This window comes from Carassius auratus, chromosome 42, assembly GCF_003368295.1.
Source record: "Carassius auratus strain Wakin chromosome 42, ASM336829v1, whole genome shotgun sequence".
In the NCBI taxonomy this organism is placed as follows: domain Eukaryota; kingdom Metazoa; phylum Chordata; class Actinopteri; order Cypriniformes; family Cyprinidae; genus Carassius; species Carassius auratus.
This window is the reverse complement of record NC_039284.1, coordinates 11123434-11140520: the sequence shown is the minus strand read 5'-3', so window position 1 is coordinate 11140520 and position 17087 is coordinate 11123434. Positions and strand designations below refer to the sequence as shown.

The following is a 17087-nucleotide window of genomic DNA, read 5'->3' as shown; positions in this document are numbered from 1 at the left end:
ATATTTCACAGTGAAACAGGATGCTTAAAAGAATAAATGAATACAAAATGTGGGGTAGGGCTTAATTGTTTCCATCAAGAGTTATGTGACTTGTGGGTGAAATGTGTATTGCTTAAACAGTTATTTAGCTATTAGTTAACATTATGCAACTGACCAGAAGAAGTATGATTAAAGACTACATGGAACTACATGGACAGATGAATCATACACAAATCCAGAAATGTGCATTAAGAAAGTTAAGTAAATAAGGTCCATTTTGATTCCAGGTTTTTTTTTTTTTTTTGCTTTGTCTTACACCTGCACTGCCCATGGGGTAAAGGTGCCTGGATCTGCAGGAGGACACTAAAACAAATGCAAACACATGATGGTCAATAAACTTCAGTTGGCTCTGTCAAAAGCAGTCCATATGATCTCAAACAATAAAACCACAACAAAGCAGCTCCATGAATGCCACATTTGATTACAAGCTGCATATTGAGTTGAGTTGTACATATGATACGGATGTAATGGTGCACCGCGAGCCAGTTGAAAATCCATACAAACATGTGACTATTCAAATCGTTTGAGATTTTAGATGAATTGTGATTCAATTGGAGGTAAGAGTTTAATGAATCTTTCTCTGAGGGGAACCAACTGACCTTTAAAAGTTTAGATGATATTTTTCTTTTCAATTTGACTAATGCATATTAAAGCAGTGTTCATAAGCACTGCACTGATTTGTTTACATATGTAACCAAGGAAATGCTGTATTACCTGCTGTCAGAGAGTGAATTTGCATTTTAATTTTCAGTTCCATTCAGACATGTTTTATGTGGTACAGTCTCATAAAACTAAAGTTAGACAATTGTGTTTTTGCTTCAAATTTCTAAATTATACATCTTATTTAGATTGCTCATGCTGCATGTGTGTAGCATCTCGATTCAAAACAGTGGTTGCCTCTAATTTTAAAAGGAAAGAACACAGGTAAAAATGTTTTTTTTTTTTTTTTTGATTTGGGCTTTAGGGGTAGTGTAATCTGACTCTATTTCAATTTCACAAAGAAATGTGCAGCATTTTGTCCATGCAATAATAAATGGACACCTTTTCATTTAGAAGTTGTCTTTGTGTCATGAAATTGCATCATTAAATCATTATCATGAATCGTATCACTTTGTGAGTTGAGTGAATCATTACATCCCTAGTTGTACACTACTGTACCATCCTGAGATATGGATTCGGTTTTATAAAGTTTTTAACAGAAGTTTTTTGATCCTTAACAAGGGCATTGGTTTTAATCAAAACACCATAAAATAACTATTTTCTAATTTATTATATTTTAATAAGTAATTTTTTCCTGCCATTCGACAGCCATTATTACTCCAATCTTCAGTTTCACATAATCCTTTAGGAATCATTATCGATTAAGAAACATAAAAAAACAACAACATTTTTTTTTTTTTTAAATACAATCTTTCTACTGTAATAAATGCTTTTACTGTCACGTCTGGTCATTTTTATGCATCCTTGATGAATAAATGTGTAAAAAAATAAAATAAAAATAAGAAGTGAGAAAGCTCTGTGAGAATTATATGACCCCGAACACTAAGTTGACAGTCAACAGTAAAAGTAAATACATACCAGTTTAGTAAACTTGTCTTCACAGGCATTTCGTATCCGTTCAGGCGTGGCAGGGCTGTCCAGTCTGAAGGGTCCGGTCAGGCCAGACTCAGCCCTGGCAGCTGTGATGGCATCTTTAATGGCATAAAACACTGAAGCCGCCAGAAAGAGAGGAGGCTCGCCCACAGCCTGAGTACAAACACAGCCATAAGAGATAACAGACACAAACCATGATCTCACTGTGGAGTCAGTTGTTGTGATGCTTCTTACCTTTGAGGAGAAGATGGCCTTCTCATTAGGAGCATCTCTGAGCAGCGAGACCTTTAATTCAATGGGAATATCCCCAAAAGAAGGAATCTTATACATGCCAGGTCCGCGAGTGTATAGGTAACCATCAGGAGAGTAGCGTAGCTCCTCCAGCGTGAACAGACCTAAACCTTGCATGAACCCGCCCTCCACCTGCGCACACAACCACAAATCATATGATATTTATCACAAATTGATACGATCGGTGTGTGATCTGTTCAATTCAGTTTAGATGAAATACCTGTCCGATGTCCAATGCTGGATTTAAACTCTTGCCCACATCCATAACTATGGACGTATGAAGATTCTGACAGGAGAGATAAGAAAAAAGGGAGTTAACCCCAAAGTTCAGATCTCGAATATATAATCTATTATGCAGACAAGTTGTCCTTTTGTATGTCAAACTGGCGTCTGAACATAACAGATACATGTTTCATATTTGGCATTACCTTGTGACTGCCAGTCAGACAGTCTATCTCCACCTCAGAGATGGCCACGCCATAACTGAAGTAGTTAAATGGCCTTCCCGAATTTGTGTCAAAATCATATCCAAGATCTGGAGTCCTATAAAATATAATAATTCTTAATTCTATGAGGAGCTACAAGATTTGAAATGTGAAAATTATGACAATTCGGAAAACATACTTGTAAAACCCATTGGCAGAGAGATTGACTCGGTCAAAATAGGCTGCTTTCACCTGCAAATGAGATTATAAGTGACAAAATACATAAATATATATTACATGCAAAAACTAGATACTGACCCAATCCTCCCAGCAGCCTTTGGGGTTTTTGTCTTTGTAAGGCTGAAGTCTCTGTAGTAATGTCTGGCAAGCATTCTGTGGAAAATTAAAGGGTTTTGTGAAATGTTTAATAAATGTTTTCTATTTAAATACATTTTAGAATGAAATGTATTTTTGTTCAGTATTACATGATCTTTCAGAAATCATTCTAATATTGCTGATTTGTCGATATTAAATACCGGTAGTCATTAAATTATTATAAATGTTGGCAGCAGATATGCAGCATAATATTTTTATTTGATGAATAGAAAAGTGTAAAAGTCCTTCCTTTCACTTTTGATCAATTAATTATAGATTTTAAAAAAAGTGTACAATAAAAAAGCATCATAAACATGAATATCTTCTGCATGAGGCTTACGTAGATGGCCATGCCGTTAAGGTCGGAGGAGGCGGAGGCAGCTGTAGGGCTGGTGTTGGGAACTGTGTTCGTGCTGGTCTCTGTGATGTGAATCTTTGAGCAGGGGATTCCTAGAGTTTTACTGGCCACCTGCACGGCACATAAATATGAAGAGTGGTGACCAACATTTTAATACATTATTTTTGTTGTGTTTTGTTTGCGTTACCTGGACCATTTTGGTGTGCAGGCCTTGCCCCATCTCTGTTCCTCCATGAGTTAGTAAAACCGAACCATCTGAGTACACGAGTACCAATGCTCCTGCCTGAATGAAAAATATCCATCACACACATATACCCAATAACCTCTTTCTAAAAATTCTTTAGTTCCTGAGAGGAAGAGGGCTGACCTGGTTAAGGAAGACAGCAGTGAAGCTGATGCCAAACTTGGTGGGAATGATGGACAACCCTCTCTTGGTCCAACGGTGCTGCCTGGAATTGAAGTGTTACAGCAGTTCTTACCAAGCTTTGCAGTGCCTAAACTGAAAACATTTCTACAGAGATATGTGGCCCTGGACCTCTTAAGATGCACCGTAACAATAGCCAAAAATACAATGTATGGATCAAAATGCTTGATTTTGCTTGTATGCCAAACATCTTTAGGATATTAAGTAAAGATCATGTTTCATGAAGATATTTTGCAAATTTCCTACCGTAAATATATCAAAACTTACATTTTGAGTAGTAATATGCATTGCTAAGAACTTCATTTGGACAACTTTAAAGGCGGACCCTTTTTTGCACCCTCAGATTCAAACAGTTGTATGTCGGCCAAATATTGTCCGATCCTAATAAACCATATATCAATGGAAAGATTATTTATTCAGATTTCAGATGGTTAATGCATGTCAATAATTTGATGTGCTTTTGCCATTATGAGTATTTGTTTTAAATTAGTTTTAGTAATGTGAGCAACTGAAGGAGAGAAAAAGAACTTATTTTTTCATTTGTAATTTATACATTTGTAAATTTTATATTTATATGTTTTAATATGGTTTCTTTATTTACATTATTTTTCTTGTCTTATGTCAGAAAATCTTTTTTTTTTTTTTTGCACCGAAAATATGAATGTAATTCCCACTTCACTTATATCAACAGACATAATATCAAAGCTATCTAAGAATTGTTCTGACCTATTGTATTGTTCCACGGCCTCCTTGCGCTTGTTGAAGTCTGAGAGCTGCATGCACTCCTCCCAGCAGCGATCGATGGTGAACTGGTCCAGACGCTGACTGAAGGGTGTGAAATCCCCCTCCTTGTACAAGTTTATCCTCCTCACCTGGAAGTAGTAGGAGACTTGAATATTCATGTATGGACTGTATGGACTATGAGAAAATGAAAGATGCAGTATGAACCTCTTCAGCAGGCCGACCACAGCTCAAAGCCACATCACTCATCCAGCTCTCTGCGATCATCATGCCCTGCGGCCCACCAAAGCCTCTGAACGCTGAATTAGACGGCAGGTTGGTTTTACACATGTAGCCCGTGCCATGAATGTTAGGGATGTTGTAACAGTTATCCATGTGGAATAGTGCCCTCTCCAGGATCTGTACATTGAGAGACAGGATACACACATTTAAGCTTTGGATGTAAGAAAAAATATCTTGTAATGCGTCAAATGGACCACCAGGGGTGTCTCATGGACCACCGTTGATACTGTAGATGTTCAAAACTTTAAGGTGCATACTCACTGACAATGACAGGTCCAGGGAATTGCCTGCGTTGCTGTAGAGCGTCACATCAAGTGCCATCACTCTTCCATTGTTCATGTACCCAACCTAGACATCAGATTACAGAGTGTGTAAGAATAGTCTAGCAAGGACAATAGGGTGACCTTTTTCTTTAACATGTCCTTGCAAAAAATATTGTCTGGGTTTTTGCTTTGGTTTCCTATTTTTTTATACTTGCTGAAGGTAATGACCAAAAAGTAGTTTGTCAAACAGTGTGCAGGAATTGTGCAAAATCGACCAATCGTGGCGTCACTGGTGTGCAAGAAGGTCAAAGAATGAGTCACACAGTCAAAGCAATGCAAATATGCACACATACAATGCACGAGGACTGTAGAGAGCATGACAACAGGAAAACAAAGCCAAAACACAGACATTTTAGGCAGTTTAGATATCCAAGCCAGTACAGAGAGGATGTTTAGTCTACCTAAAGGACAACATCTGGCTAATTTGTACAAAAAAATTCACCTTGTAATGTCCAAAGAATGGATGCCGACCACCTGTGACCAGCATGTCCTCATCGCGATCTAACATACAGCGAACTGGCCGCTTGATCCTAAAAGACAAAGGCCAAACTAAATACCCTTCACATTGTTACATATGACATCACTTTATGTAATTAGGCACATTGTTACATTAGTTTGTGTTATAAATATTCATACGTATGAGCGGCAACAGCGACCACTGTGGACAGAATGGTGCTCCGACTTTCTTTCCCTCCAAATCCTCCTCCCATCCTCTTCACACGACACACCACCCGGTTGGCAGGCACTCCCAGAGCTTTAGCCACTAGGGCCTGAGGCAAACACAGCACATTATTTGCATTAAGACAGTCCAATCTATATATCACATCATTAATAATCATATCATATTTTTGTTACTACTGTAATCTCTCTCTCTCTCTCTCTCTCTCTCTGTCTGTCTGGGATTTTCTGATTTGGGCTTGCAAAAACCTTCTATCATGATGCTTATTAAATTGTTTTAATTATTATATGATTTTTTATATGAATTATGTAAATATTATTTTAAATATTATTTTTAATTAAATAACAAAAAAAAAGAAATATATATATATATATATATATATATATATATATATATATATATATATATATATATATATATATATATATATATATATATATATATATATATATATATATATATTATTTTACATTAAATAACAAAATAAAAAATAACTCATTTTACAAATACATTTCAGATACTTTTAACCTTTTCAGATACAATTAAAAACACAATTCTGAGATATAATTAAAATGTCAATATTTTGTCAAGCTACCATCACCATTTAATGTCTTGCACCAGTTCCCTACAGAGAGTGATTTTCTTTTGTTTACTTGAGTCTTGGAGGCCGCCTGTGTGGACACAAACAGCTCCATTTCTCCATCCTCTCCACGAGGGACAGCCAGCGTGCAATTAGTCTCCAGATAAAAGTGTTCCTGTCCTCCAATGTGCATCTCACCTGCAGAATCACATAATTAGAGTCAGCTCATGAAATGAAAGGGGAACAGGTCTGAACAAGTATTGTTTAAGGTATAGAAATGGTGTAAACTGCAGATCTATCACAGAATTCATGCAGACAGACTATTTCATGGGGGAAAAAAAAGGTTTTAGATAATGTGAATGTTTTATTAGATAACTTTCATTCTTCAGAAAGAGCCTCGATGCAGTGTGTCTCTATCATGTTAAAAACAACCGTGGTTATACCATGCAGGATGTGATCAGAGTCTTTGAATCCTTGTGCAACATCTCCTCTCTCTATACTTCTCACCGGCTGATAGAAGGACTTGTTGGCAATAGCATCCTGTTTAAAAGAGTGAACGCAAACATGTTAACAAACCAGTCAAGCTTATCTATGTGTATTTTTGCACAAGCTGTTTGATCATTTTTGATGTGAGCAAATGGCTTCTGTCATGTTTGTTTGCATGTGTCATGTGCTCTCCTGTTTAGGTCTTTTGTTTTTTCAGCTCTGTGGGCTGAAGTCTGCTCAGATGTACCTACTTTTGTGCTACTTTCACATTTTTTTGTAAATAAAGACCATTTTGAAAACTTGCTGGCTGTGCTGCATTTGGGTTTTGTACACCACACATGACAAAACCATGGGCCATAGCTAGATGATTCTGTCGGTGTGTCTGTGTGTGAATGTGGAGTAAATACAAACCTGTATGGTGACAATCACAGGCTGCAGTTCCTCATAGCTGATCTTCACAGCTTTGGCTGCTCTCTGAGCATGGCCCTGTGTGTCTGCCACAATGGCCCCCACTATATGTCCAACACATGTGACCTAGCATGAAAAAAATCATTGTGAGGAACAAAACCATAAACTCTACATCTATAAACAAGTTACAAATCATATGCATGTGACATAAATTAATCAAAAGTTTGGGGTTAGTAAAAGTTCTAAATGTTTTTGCTCATCAATGCTGCATTTCTTTAATGAAAAATACAGCAAAAACAGCAACATTGTGAAATATTATTATTAAAATGTAAAATATATTTACTTTAAATATACTACTTTGATATATTTTAGACTTCAATCCTGTGATGAAAAGCTGAATTTTCAGAAGTCTTTACTCCTGTTTTCAGTTTCTTATGATCCTTCAGAAATCATTCTGATATGCTGATGTAGTTCTCAGGTAACATTTCTTATTATTATCAAACATTTTTAGCTGCAAAATTTTTTGCAGAAACCATTTTTTTCTGAATTATTTGATAGATAGAAAGTTCAAAAGAATAGTATTCATTTGTAATAGAAAGAAGTCATTAAAAGTCTTCACTGTCATTTTTAATTAATTGCATGAACATATTAATTATTCATGTAATAAAAGAAAAAAAAATTCTTAATAAAAAAAATCTTACTGACCAATTTTTTTTGAAAAGCAGCAGTTTATGTCAAAGATATATCAACCATTCAAATAATTGTAAATAAAATTGATTCATGCATTTATGGAAGCCCAACTCCACCTTGGAAGAAAAAAGGTTATTGTGAAGTATATCACAATAGCAATGCTATTTTTCATAATTGTGAGTTAATTTCTCATAAATTAGGCTTTATATTGCACAGTGTGACAGGGACTTTTTCTTTTGAAACTGACAATTAACTTTATTTTTTCACTCTGAGACATAGATAGGCTTCCATAAAAAAGAGCAATAATGGTGTCATTTTATAGGGTAAGATTATTTTTAATTTTGCTCCGTCCAAGATGCTCAAACATTTAAGCACATGTTAAAGTGTAACAACATCAATAAATGATTATGCCATAAAAATGTCTGATCATAGAATTGCCTACACTGCAATCACGTGAGATGCATGTGAGATACATTTTGCATGGGAATCCATAAACATCTGTCACTAATACATGATGCCATTTACTACAACTTCCAAGTGAGACACTCTATTTTGTGTAATAAATGTTGAAGCCATTGTGTTATGGTCACCTTATGCCTGATCCACTCTGCATCATAACTAAAAACTAATTCTCAAAAGGCAAATACTGTGATAATCAATTGAATAACTGTTTGTGTAAAAACATTTCTCTTTATAAATACTGCACAGAGAATTCACTTCAAATCAAGAAAATAAAAAACACCTTATCTTCTGCAAAAACTGTCTCATCATAAATGACAGGTCCTGTCAAGTTACTTCCTGGGATGTCTTTAGCAGAGATAAATGCAACCACTCCAGGAACTGTCATTGCATCAGAGGTGTCAATGGATCTACAAAGAGAAACGCATACACACATAGTTAACACCTAATCTTGGATAATCATCGTTTCAGGTCACAACAGAGTTCAGAACTTAAACTTTTATGACACGTGAGTCATAAAAACAATGTAGGTTCTCTTTAACAACATCAATGTGCATGTGAAAAGTCATATACTTAGCTTTAACCCAACACTAAATCATTCTAAAACAAGATGTGTGTCCTTTTCAACCAACTTTATGAGTGCATGAGCTTTAGTGCTGGTAACCAAAGCCAAGTGGAGCTCATTTTCATAACAGGGGATGTCGTCACAGTAGATCGCCTCTCCTGTGGCATGCTTAAGTGCAGAGAGGTGCATCATAGGGTGACCTACAACATCATCACTATTATGCCTGGGGGGAACTGCCTGAAAACAAGGAAATAAAGTTAAGCAATTAACAAAAACAGTGCACAGATAAAGTTGCTAAATGCCTATTTATGTGTACCTGGTAGAGCTGTACACTGGACGGTGAATCCAACTGGAAGAGCTCAGTAGCAGTAGCATATTCGGGTGGGACGTCTTCCAAAATAACACCCTGTAGAGTTAAAAAGAATAAAATCTTTTGAACAACTTTAGAATAACTTTTGAACACATCTGTAAATAGCAAAACAAAAAATATATATATATATTTATGAATGGTGTAAAATCATTGTGTAAGTGTGGAAAACACAGAATAAAAAACCTCCATTCGCAGGTCCAGAGCCAGTTTGTGCTGGACAGTGAGGAAGAACTTGTAGAAAAGGCTGATAGTCAATGTGCGTCTATATGTCACCATCCCACCAGGAGCTGAAGGAGACAGACTCATGTCCTCGGCCAATGACGTGCAGGCTTGCTCTAGAAGCTCCTCGTTCCATTGTCTGCAATCAAATAAAGATTTTGTGAAACTGATGCATCGACTCTGTTGTGATTCTTGAATGAGGCTGAATGTCAGAAAAGAATATTAGAAATTTGCTAGAAAATCCTTCACCTGTTGAGTAACCGGTTGCATGTGGCCGTGGCAAGGACAGTGACAGGGGCCATTCCTCCATAGCTTATACGGATACTCTGCACTATATTGGATTTCTCCTTGAACAACACATTCATCCCACATGTGACAATGGCGATGTCGTCCTCTTTGCGAGTAGACTGTTTAAAAGCTGAGAAGTACTGGCCCTGAAACACACAAATTTACTCCAAATTGTATCTATTTAATGTGAAATATGAATCAGATACAACACTGTTCAAAAGTTTTGGTTGGTAAGTATTTTTATTTTTTATTTTTGAAAGAGGTTTTTGTTGCTCACCAAGTCTGCATTTCTTTTTTCATTCTTCAGATATAATTCTTACATACTGATTTGCTCAAGAAAAATTTATTGTGAATAAAGTGCCCCTTTAGCAAATCCATGCATTTTTGTAAGATAAACACTTTTTTTTTCTCACTTCTGCTGTGTTTTGGATCTCAGCAGTCTGGATGCCTTTTCACTTTCATTACATGCAAAAGAGCAGCCAGTAGATTTTCCAAAATCTATTTTGAATTGCAAAAAGTCATATGGGTATAGAATGACGAAGTAAATTATGATAAAATTTACATTCTGGAGTATCAATCACAGAATGTTTTTCAAATGCAGACCTTTCTTGTGTACGGAATCTCAATGGACAACAGAATCTCCTCCGACTTCAAAACAGTCTTCCTATAACCAGGGAAGAACTTGTCATCCATTTCAAGAACACGTTTCTCCCCTTTAAACATCAGACAGAGATTTTTGATAGAATGTTATTTACATTATATCCATACATTGAAAGTTTGTCATTAGTCAACCATTGTCATAAATTACACAGAACAAAGGACATGGACACAGTGTCAATAAAACTAGGGTCAACACCCCACAGTATATGTTACTAGGTTTATACATTGAATTGCAAAAGTCCTGTTAACCATAGCTTTCAGTATCCTTAACCCCTTCCCTTTATACCACAATCATCCAAACACTGAGAAACTGTACTATTATTTAAGAGAATCCCTAATTTAGACTTTATCGACATAATTCAGACTTCAGCAGGACTATATGGTAAATGACTGCATACTGTGGAATAAGGTATCATAGGACTGTTTTCTCTAAATAGACTGCCTCTGTATTCTGTGTCAGATCATGAAACGTACAACCTTTGAACCTTGCACAGAAAAAAAACAACAAGAAAGCATTGCACCTTTGGACATCACCGTCAGCTTGCAGCCAGCTGCCATAAACACAGGGTTTAGGTCTGAAATGGGACTTGCAGTCATAATATTGCCACCAACAGCCTGAAAGCATAAACAGGAAAGGAGCATGCTTCTTTTAATCAGTCAGAATCACTTTTTGTCATGTAAACAAACAATGCCATTAAATTAACAAATGACAGTCATTTTCAAGTCCATTAACTTCTAAAAAACACTTTTTGATTTCAGGGAGGGACACATGACATACCGCAACATTTCGGATCTGCTGTCCTGCAAACCAATGCAGCTGCTCAAGAACAGCTTCGAAGACCTCCGTCTGATGAGCAGGCAGCTTCTTCACCGCTGCACGTAACACGTCCCCCAGCACAGTCAACGTCACTGATGCACCAACCTCAATGCCTGTGAGCCAAACACAAGCCGAGATTAACTGTCAATATAACTGAACCTAGACAGTGAAATACCACTTAAAGACTAGACTGAAGATCAGACAATTGAATGAATATACATTTATTGTATTGACAAATAATATTTGCTTTAAACCATCCAACAACATACTCAAACAAAAGCATCCCTTTAAGTATCTGACTCTCTCACCATCCTGAGTGTGCTGGATTATGTTTAGTTCAGTGATGTAAGCTGGTGCCAGAATCACAGGGTAAAGAAGGTTTTTAAACTTCATCTCAATACCTAGAAGAGGGACTCAAAGAAATTAAAATCAGCCATGCATTCTGCATTATGTTCTTAGAGAACTCCACAAGTTTTTTTCTGAAACAGTTGAATGAATGATTCATTCACTCGTCATTAAATATGTAGCAACAATGTTACATGCCAAAACAAAACAAAAAAAACTGAAAATCACTGACAGCTTTTGGCTGCATCTGAAAATGCATACATCCCTACAATACAGTATGTAAAAAACAATAAGTTAATTGAGTATGTCAGAATTCATAGTATTCATATGACAACAGTAGGACAATGTCAGCATGATAAATGTAATACATCCTGATTACAGTGTTACTACATAACAAACTTTTTTAATGGTTGTGAAATAGACGAAAGAAGCACCCACTCTGAGAGTATCCAGTTTCGGATGCAATCCTTGTCTAGAATGGGCAAACACAAAGCTGGGTGATTCTAATAATGTACATGTGACTCACCAACTTCTGTGTTTCCAACCACTAGTTTAGCGTTCGGATAGGTCGCCTTTAGCTCCAAGAGCTCTTTGAGGGAGCAAGGTTGAATCCAAAGCACTCGTTCTCCAACAAATCTCAGCTCTCTCTGGGGCTGTTTACTTAGACTCTGTAGAGCACAAATATAAAACATTTAAGTGTTGATTCATCTATTTAATACATTAATCAGCTTCATTTTACTATGATGGTTAATCAATGCAGATTAAACCTTTTTTTTTTTTACGAACCATGAGCTCAGGTGGGAAAATGATCTCTTGTGTTGGGTCCACTGGTATAAACTCTGACTGGTCATACAACTTCTGAGCTGGAAGCATTGAATTGACCTAAAAGTTGAAAAAGAAGTGTTGAATTATTAGTAAAGCCCTTAGATAACATTCAGTACTGATAGGTAACTGTGACTGTAAAACAGTGATCTTGAAGCATCTACTGTTGGTTTGACCTCACATGAGCGTGGGTTCAAACATGTGAGTGGTTTCCTATGAGACTGCCTTGTCATTGATTCCCTAACCAAGAATGCTACAGGTTTATTCTAAATGGCAAGGCTTTAGGACAGAAATGTGTTTGTACTAAGAGAAAACAGAGCATGGTGTCTGGATGTCTGTTCTACTCACATTGACATGCTCTTGTATGTGTTCATTTGTCATGCAGCAGCCATTAGTTTGTCCTTTTCCACCACAACATCCCCCATCCTGAAATTAAAAGAAGTAGATACTAAAATATATATTTAGTTGCACAAACTGCAAGACATTTGGTCATGAGGCAATTCCAGCCAACAATGAAAAAAAGGTTTTCTCACATTTTGCAAATTCATGAGAAATTCGGGCAAGTGAATACAAGATATTTCCATTTATAATGCAACACTTTGTTGGCATTAATGGATGTGCATTAGCATGGTTTAAATCGTACTTATATGGCCGCCATCAGTTCGTAGCAGTGAATGAAGATGAATCATATTGATCACAAGTGCAGTATGGAGTACCTCAAGGCTCAGTGCTAGGGGCGCTACTCTTCACGCTTTATGTGTCTTGAGAGATATCATCAGGAAACATCTTACTAGAACCAGGAAGTATGACCATATTAGCCCGGTCCTGTCAACACTGCACTGGCTCCCTATCAAACATCGTATAGATTTTGAAAAATTGCTCATTACTTATAAAGCCCTGAATGGTTTAGCACCTCAGTATTTGAATGAGCTCCTTTTACATTATAACCCTCTACGTCCGCTATGTTCTCAAAGGCAATTTGATAATACCTAGAATATCAAAATCAACTGCGGGCGGCAGAACCTTTTCCTATCTGGCGCCTAAACTCTGGAATAACCTACCTAACATTGTTCGGGAGGCAGACACATTCTTGCAGTTTAAATTTAGACTAAAGACCCATCTCTTTAACCTGGCCTACACATAACATACTAAAATGCTTTTAATATCCAAATCTGTTAAAGGATTTTTATGCTGCATTAATTAGGTAAACCGGAACCGGGAACACTTCCCATACCACCCGATGTACTTGCTACATCATTAGAAGAATGACATCTACACTAATATTAGTCTGTTTCTCTCTCATTCCGAGGTCACCGTAGCCACCAGATCCAGTCTGTATCCAGATCAGAGGGTCACAGCGGTCACCCGGATCCAATACGTATCCAGACCAGATGGTGGATCAGCACCTAGAAAGGACCTCTACATCACTGAAAGACAGTGGAGACCAGGACAACTAGATACAGATCCCCTGTAAAGACCTAAGATGTCCACCAGTACAAGACCACATGAAATAGATGATTCTTCTGCACAATCTAACTTTGCTGCAGCCTGGAATTGAACTACCCCCCCACAACTGAGCCTGGTTTCTCCCAAGGTTTTTTTCTCCATTCTTTCACCGATGGAGCTTCGGTTCCTTGCCGCAGTCGCTTCTGGCTTGGTTAGTTGGGGTCACTTCATCTACAGCGATATCGTTGACTTGATTGCAAATAAATGCACAGACACTATTTAAACTGAACAGAGATGACATCACTGAATTCAATGATGAACTGCCTTTAACTATCATTTTGCATTATTGACACACTGTTTTCCTAATGAATGTTGTTCAGTTGCTTTGACGCGATTTTTTTGGATATTTTGTTTAAAGCGCTATATAAATAAAGGTGACTTGACTTGACTTGATAACATCTCCACTGTGATTGGTTGGATTAGTTCTGTCTTTGACAGCAAAATCCAGCCGAATGTTGTGTAGTGTGAGCTTGACTTAAGTAGTTTATATTTGTAAATGATCATTTGGATATACATACATATAATAATAAAATAGTTGTTCTCACCCCTTATTTCTAGGTTACTCTAGTAGCCTGTTTGTGTACTGTTTAGCTTGCAGGCTTTTATTACTATCAAGTTTAAGAATTTTTTTCTGTTTTTGATTTTTCCTTGTTATTGATTTTTTTCTTGTTCACGCTTGCATGTTTTCACCCTCCAGTCCTTCCTTACAACCTGCCAGCCAGACCGGTTCAACGTTTATGAGCTGAAAGCACTGGGTTCCAGTGTTCCTCAACTTATCTCTTTGATTTCTGTGCCCTTAGCTGTTGTTGGACTGTTTTACACTTCCCTTACCTACTTGTGCCTTGTCTGCTGTTTTGTTCAATTCATTCAATTTTATTTGTTTTAGAACAGTTTATTCGTTTTTTATCATTAATGATTGCAAGTAAACATTCAATGTAGAATCCCAGGAAACACTTTTATATTATATTTATAATAATAATAATTATTATTATTATAGCAGGCCTTACTCAGTTGTTATTTTACCTTTGTGAATGTTCTGTAGCCTTCTAGAATAGGTCTGTAGCCAGTACAGCGACATAAATTGCCTGCGTGCAAACGATTTTAAAACAAAAAGATTTATTTAGAAAAAATATGTATTACATTAAGGGATACATTTTAAAAAAGATGCAAAAGTTACAAGACTCTTACTATACCTTGAAAGGCCTCCTGAATGTCGTGCATGCTGGGTCGAGGATTGTTTCTCAAAAGAGCGTACATAGACATTACAATTCCTGGAGTGCAGAACCCACACTGTGACCCATGTGCCTTTGCAATTCGCTCCTGGATTAAAAAAGATTGTTGTTAGAGCTACTGCACCACAAATGAACAGGACACAAGCATATAAAGTGATACAGCTCTTGTTAAAACTGTCTGAATGGAGGAAATAAAGAGCACTTTAATGTTATAGTGTGACATGCTTTTATCATAATTATCTGCAATTCTGAGAGAATAATATAAAACTGTACCTGTACAGGATGGAGTTTGCTTGCCACACTGCCGATGCCCTCCACGGTTGTTACTGCACAGTGATGCAAAGAGCATAGAGGAGCCAGACAGGCATTAACTGCATGGTGACTTAAAGAGAGCCGTTAAGGACATAATTATATAACTGAGGCATATGTTTCAGAATCTTTTACTAAAGATATATCAATTATTAACAGCTATCATAAACCTGTTATGTGCTTTAAGGACAGAAATACACTTTTTAAGATGTGAGTGCATAAAAAGATACATAATCCGGTTTTGATGTGGATGATATTTGGACACCATAACAGTGCAGGCTCCACAACCTCCTTCAGCACATCCCAGTTTGGTTCCCGTCAGACCCACTGCAAGTGTCAGCACTAAGGAAAACGGCTTAAAAACAATCACACTGAAAAAGGAAGTGAAACCAGATCAGTGTATAATTACAAAGTACAAAATAATGCCAGTGTATGATTTCAGGGTCAATAACAGCAGCTGGCATGCTCTGTATTCATAAATGGGCATGTTTGGATCAATAAATCTTATTTTGTTTGACCACATAGCAGTTGTGTAATTAATTACTGAAGATTTACAAATTATAAATACATTCTGTAAGTGCAAACTACGTTAAAGAGTGATTTATATCTAATCTAAGATATAATCTAAGAGTGATTTATATCTAATCTATTGTATAATATTTTATAACTTTTTAGATAAAACAGAATGAATTCATCTGAAGATCCAACAGAACAGCAGATTAAAAGGATACAGCTTTTCCTAAGATATATCAAGAGCGTTATCTCAGGCTCAGCATTCTTTTCAGTGATCTGCACAGAATTAATAATGGAAAACATGTTATTGGCTATACTGGCAATAAAGATGCAACACATTAAACAATGTAATTATTAAATTATCCAATTACCTTTTTTCCATTAACGAAAAAAACAAGGTCATCCCCTGTAGTCTTAAGTTTGATGTTAGTCTCTTCCTCTGTGAACGACATTTTAATGCCTACTGTTCCTCAGAACATATCAGTGAGATGATCGCTGATATGAGTCAGTGTACAAACTCTGAGCGCTGTGTCACATGACCAGGTTCCTATCAGCTCCCATGAAGTGTTTTTGTTTGGAGAACGACATGAAGGAAGGGTAGAATGCTACACGAAACCTCACAAGTAGACTTGAAAATTGATTACTTCCCTTTGTGAAAACGTATGAAGTTCAGCTCACTATCCAAAACCTGGCAATCATGACAATTGTAGTTAACGAGAAGATATAATAGCCTAACATAATGATTATATTAAGTTTAATGGGGCTGTTTTATAAACATTGCGAAACGAAACATGAAATGCCTTGGCACACAATTATTTTTTTTTTTCTTCAGGGCGCAGTCTGTTGTGGTTCCTGAAATATGAAATATAACCACTGGTATGTGTAATGCAGATATATATCTATTTGATCTAGATCAGTATGTAGAATCAATTTACACTCAGAAATTGACAGTAAAAAAAATACAAGGAAACGGTAAGTAGCTTGGCTATAACATTGAATTAAACATAAATTTGAAGTAAACTGATATTGTATTAATGATTGTGATTTTAACAGTAAAAGGCTGTAAAATGCTATAGTATAAACCTGTTAACTACTTTCCATACTATATACTGGTAATAAATGTTATTACATTTGATGTAATTGTACAGTAAAATACTGTATTTTTGCATGACACTTCATATTTGATGTTTTGATATAACATGTTTCTTAGTTTTTCTTATCAGTTGTGTACATTAGGGTTTAATCTTACATCTAATGTTGTTAAATGAATGTTTATTGCATTATTACA

At 36.4% G+C, this 17087-nt stretch overlaps 1 protein-coding gene across 1 annotated transcript; it reads right to left on the bottom strand.

Moving 5' to 3' along the window:
- Positions 1 to 273: 273 nt before the first annotated feature.
- On the bottom strand, positions 274 to 16314 carry LOC113060638 (xanthine dehydrogenase/oxidase-like). Its single transcript, XM_026229724.1, has 36 exons — positions 16171 to 16314; positions 16018 to 16075; positions 15517 to 15613; positions 15251 to 15359; positions 14939 to 15065; positions 14769 to 14830; positions 12588 to 12665; positions 12204 to 12299; positions 11944 to 12085; positions 11381 to 11473; positions 11034 to 11185; positions 10777 to 10870; positions 10199 to 10308; positions 9557 to 9741; positions 9272 to 9446; positions 9035 to 9124; positions 8786 to 8955; positions 8437 to 8563; positions 7008 to 7130; positions 6554 to 6650; positions 6184 to 6308; positions 5488 to 5621; positions 5294 to 5381; positions 4790 to 4876; positions 4454 to 4645; positions 4232 to 4377; positions 3449 to 3530; positions 3269 to 3364; positions 3064 to 3192; positions 2667 to 2741; positions 2548 to 2600; positions 2352 to 2466; positions 2144 to 2209; positions 1867 to 2055; positions 1618 to 1785; positions 274 to 342 (listed from the first exon to the last, which is right to left on the bottom strand). Exons 1-36 carry the CDS (start codon positions 16249 to 16251, stop codon positions 292 to 294), a joined length of 4062 nt encoding a protein of 1353 aa, XP_026085509.1. The 5' UTR covers positions 16252 to 16314; the 3' UTR covers positions 274 to 291.
- Positions 16315 to 17087: the final 773 nt, after the last annotated feature.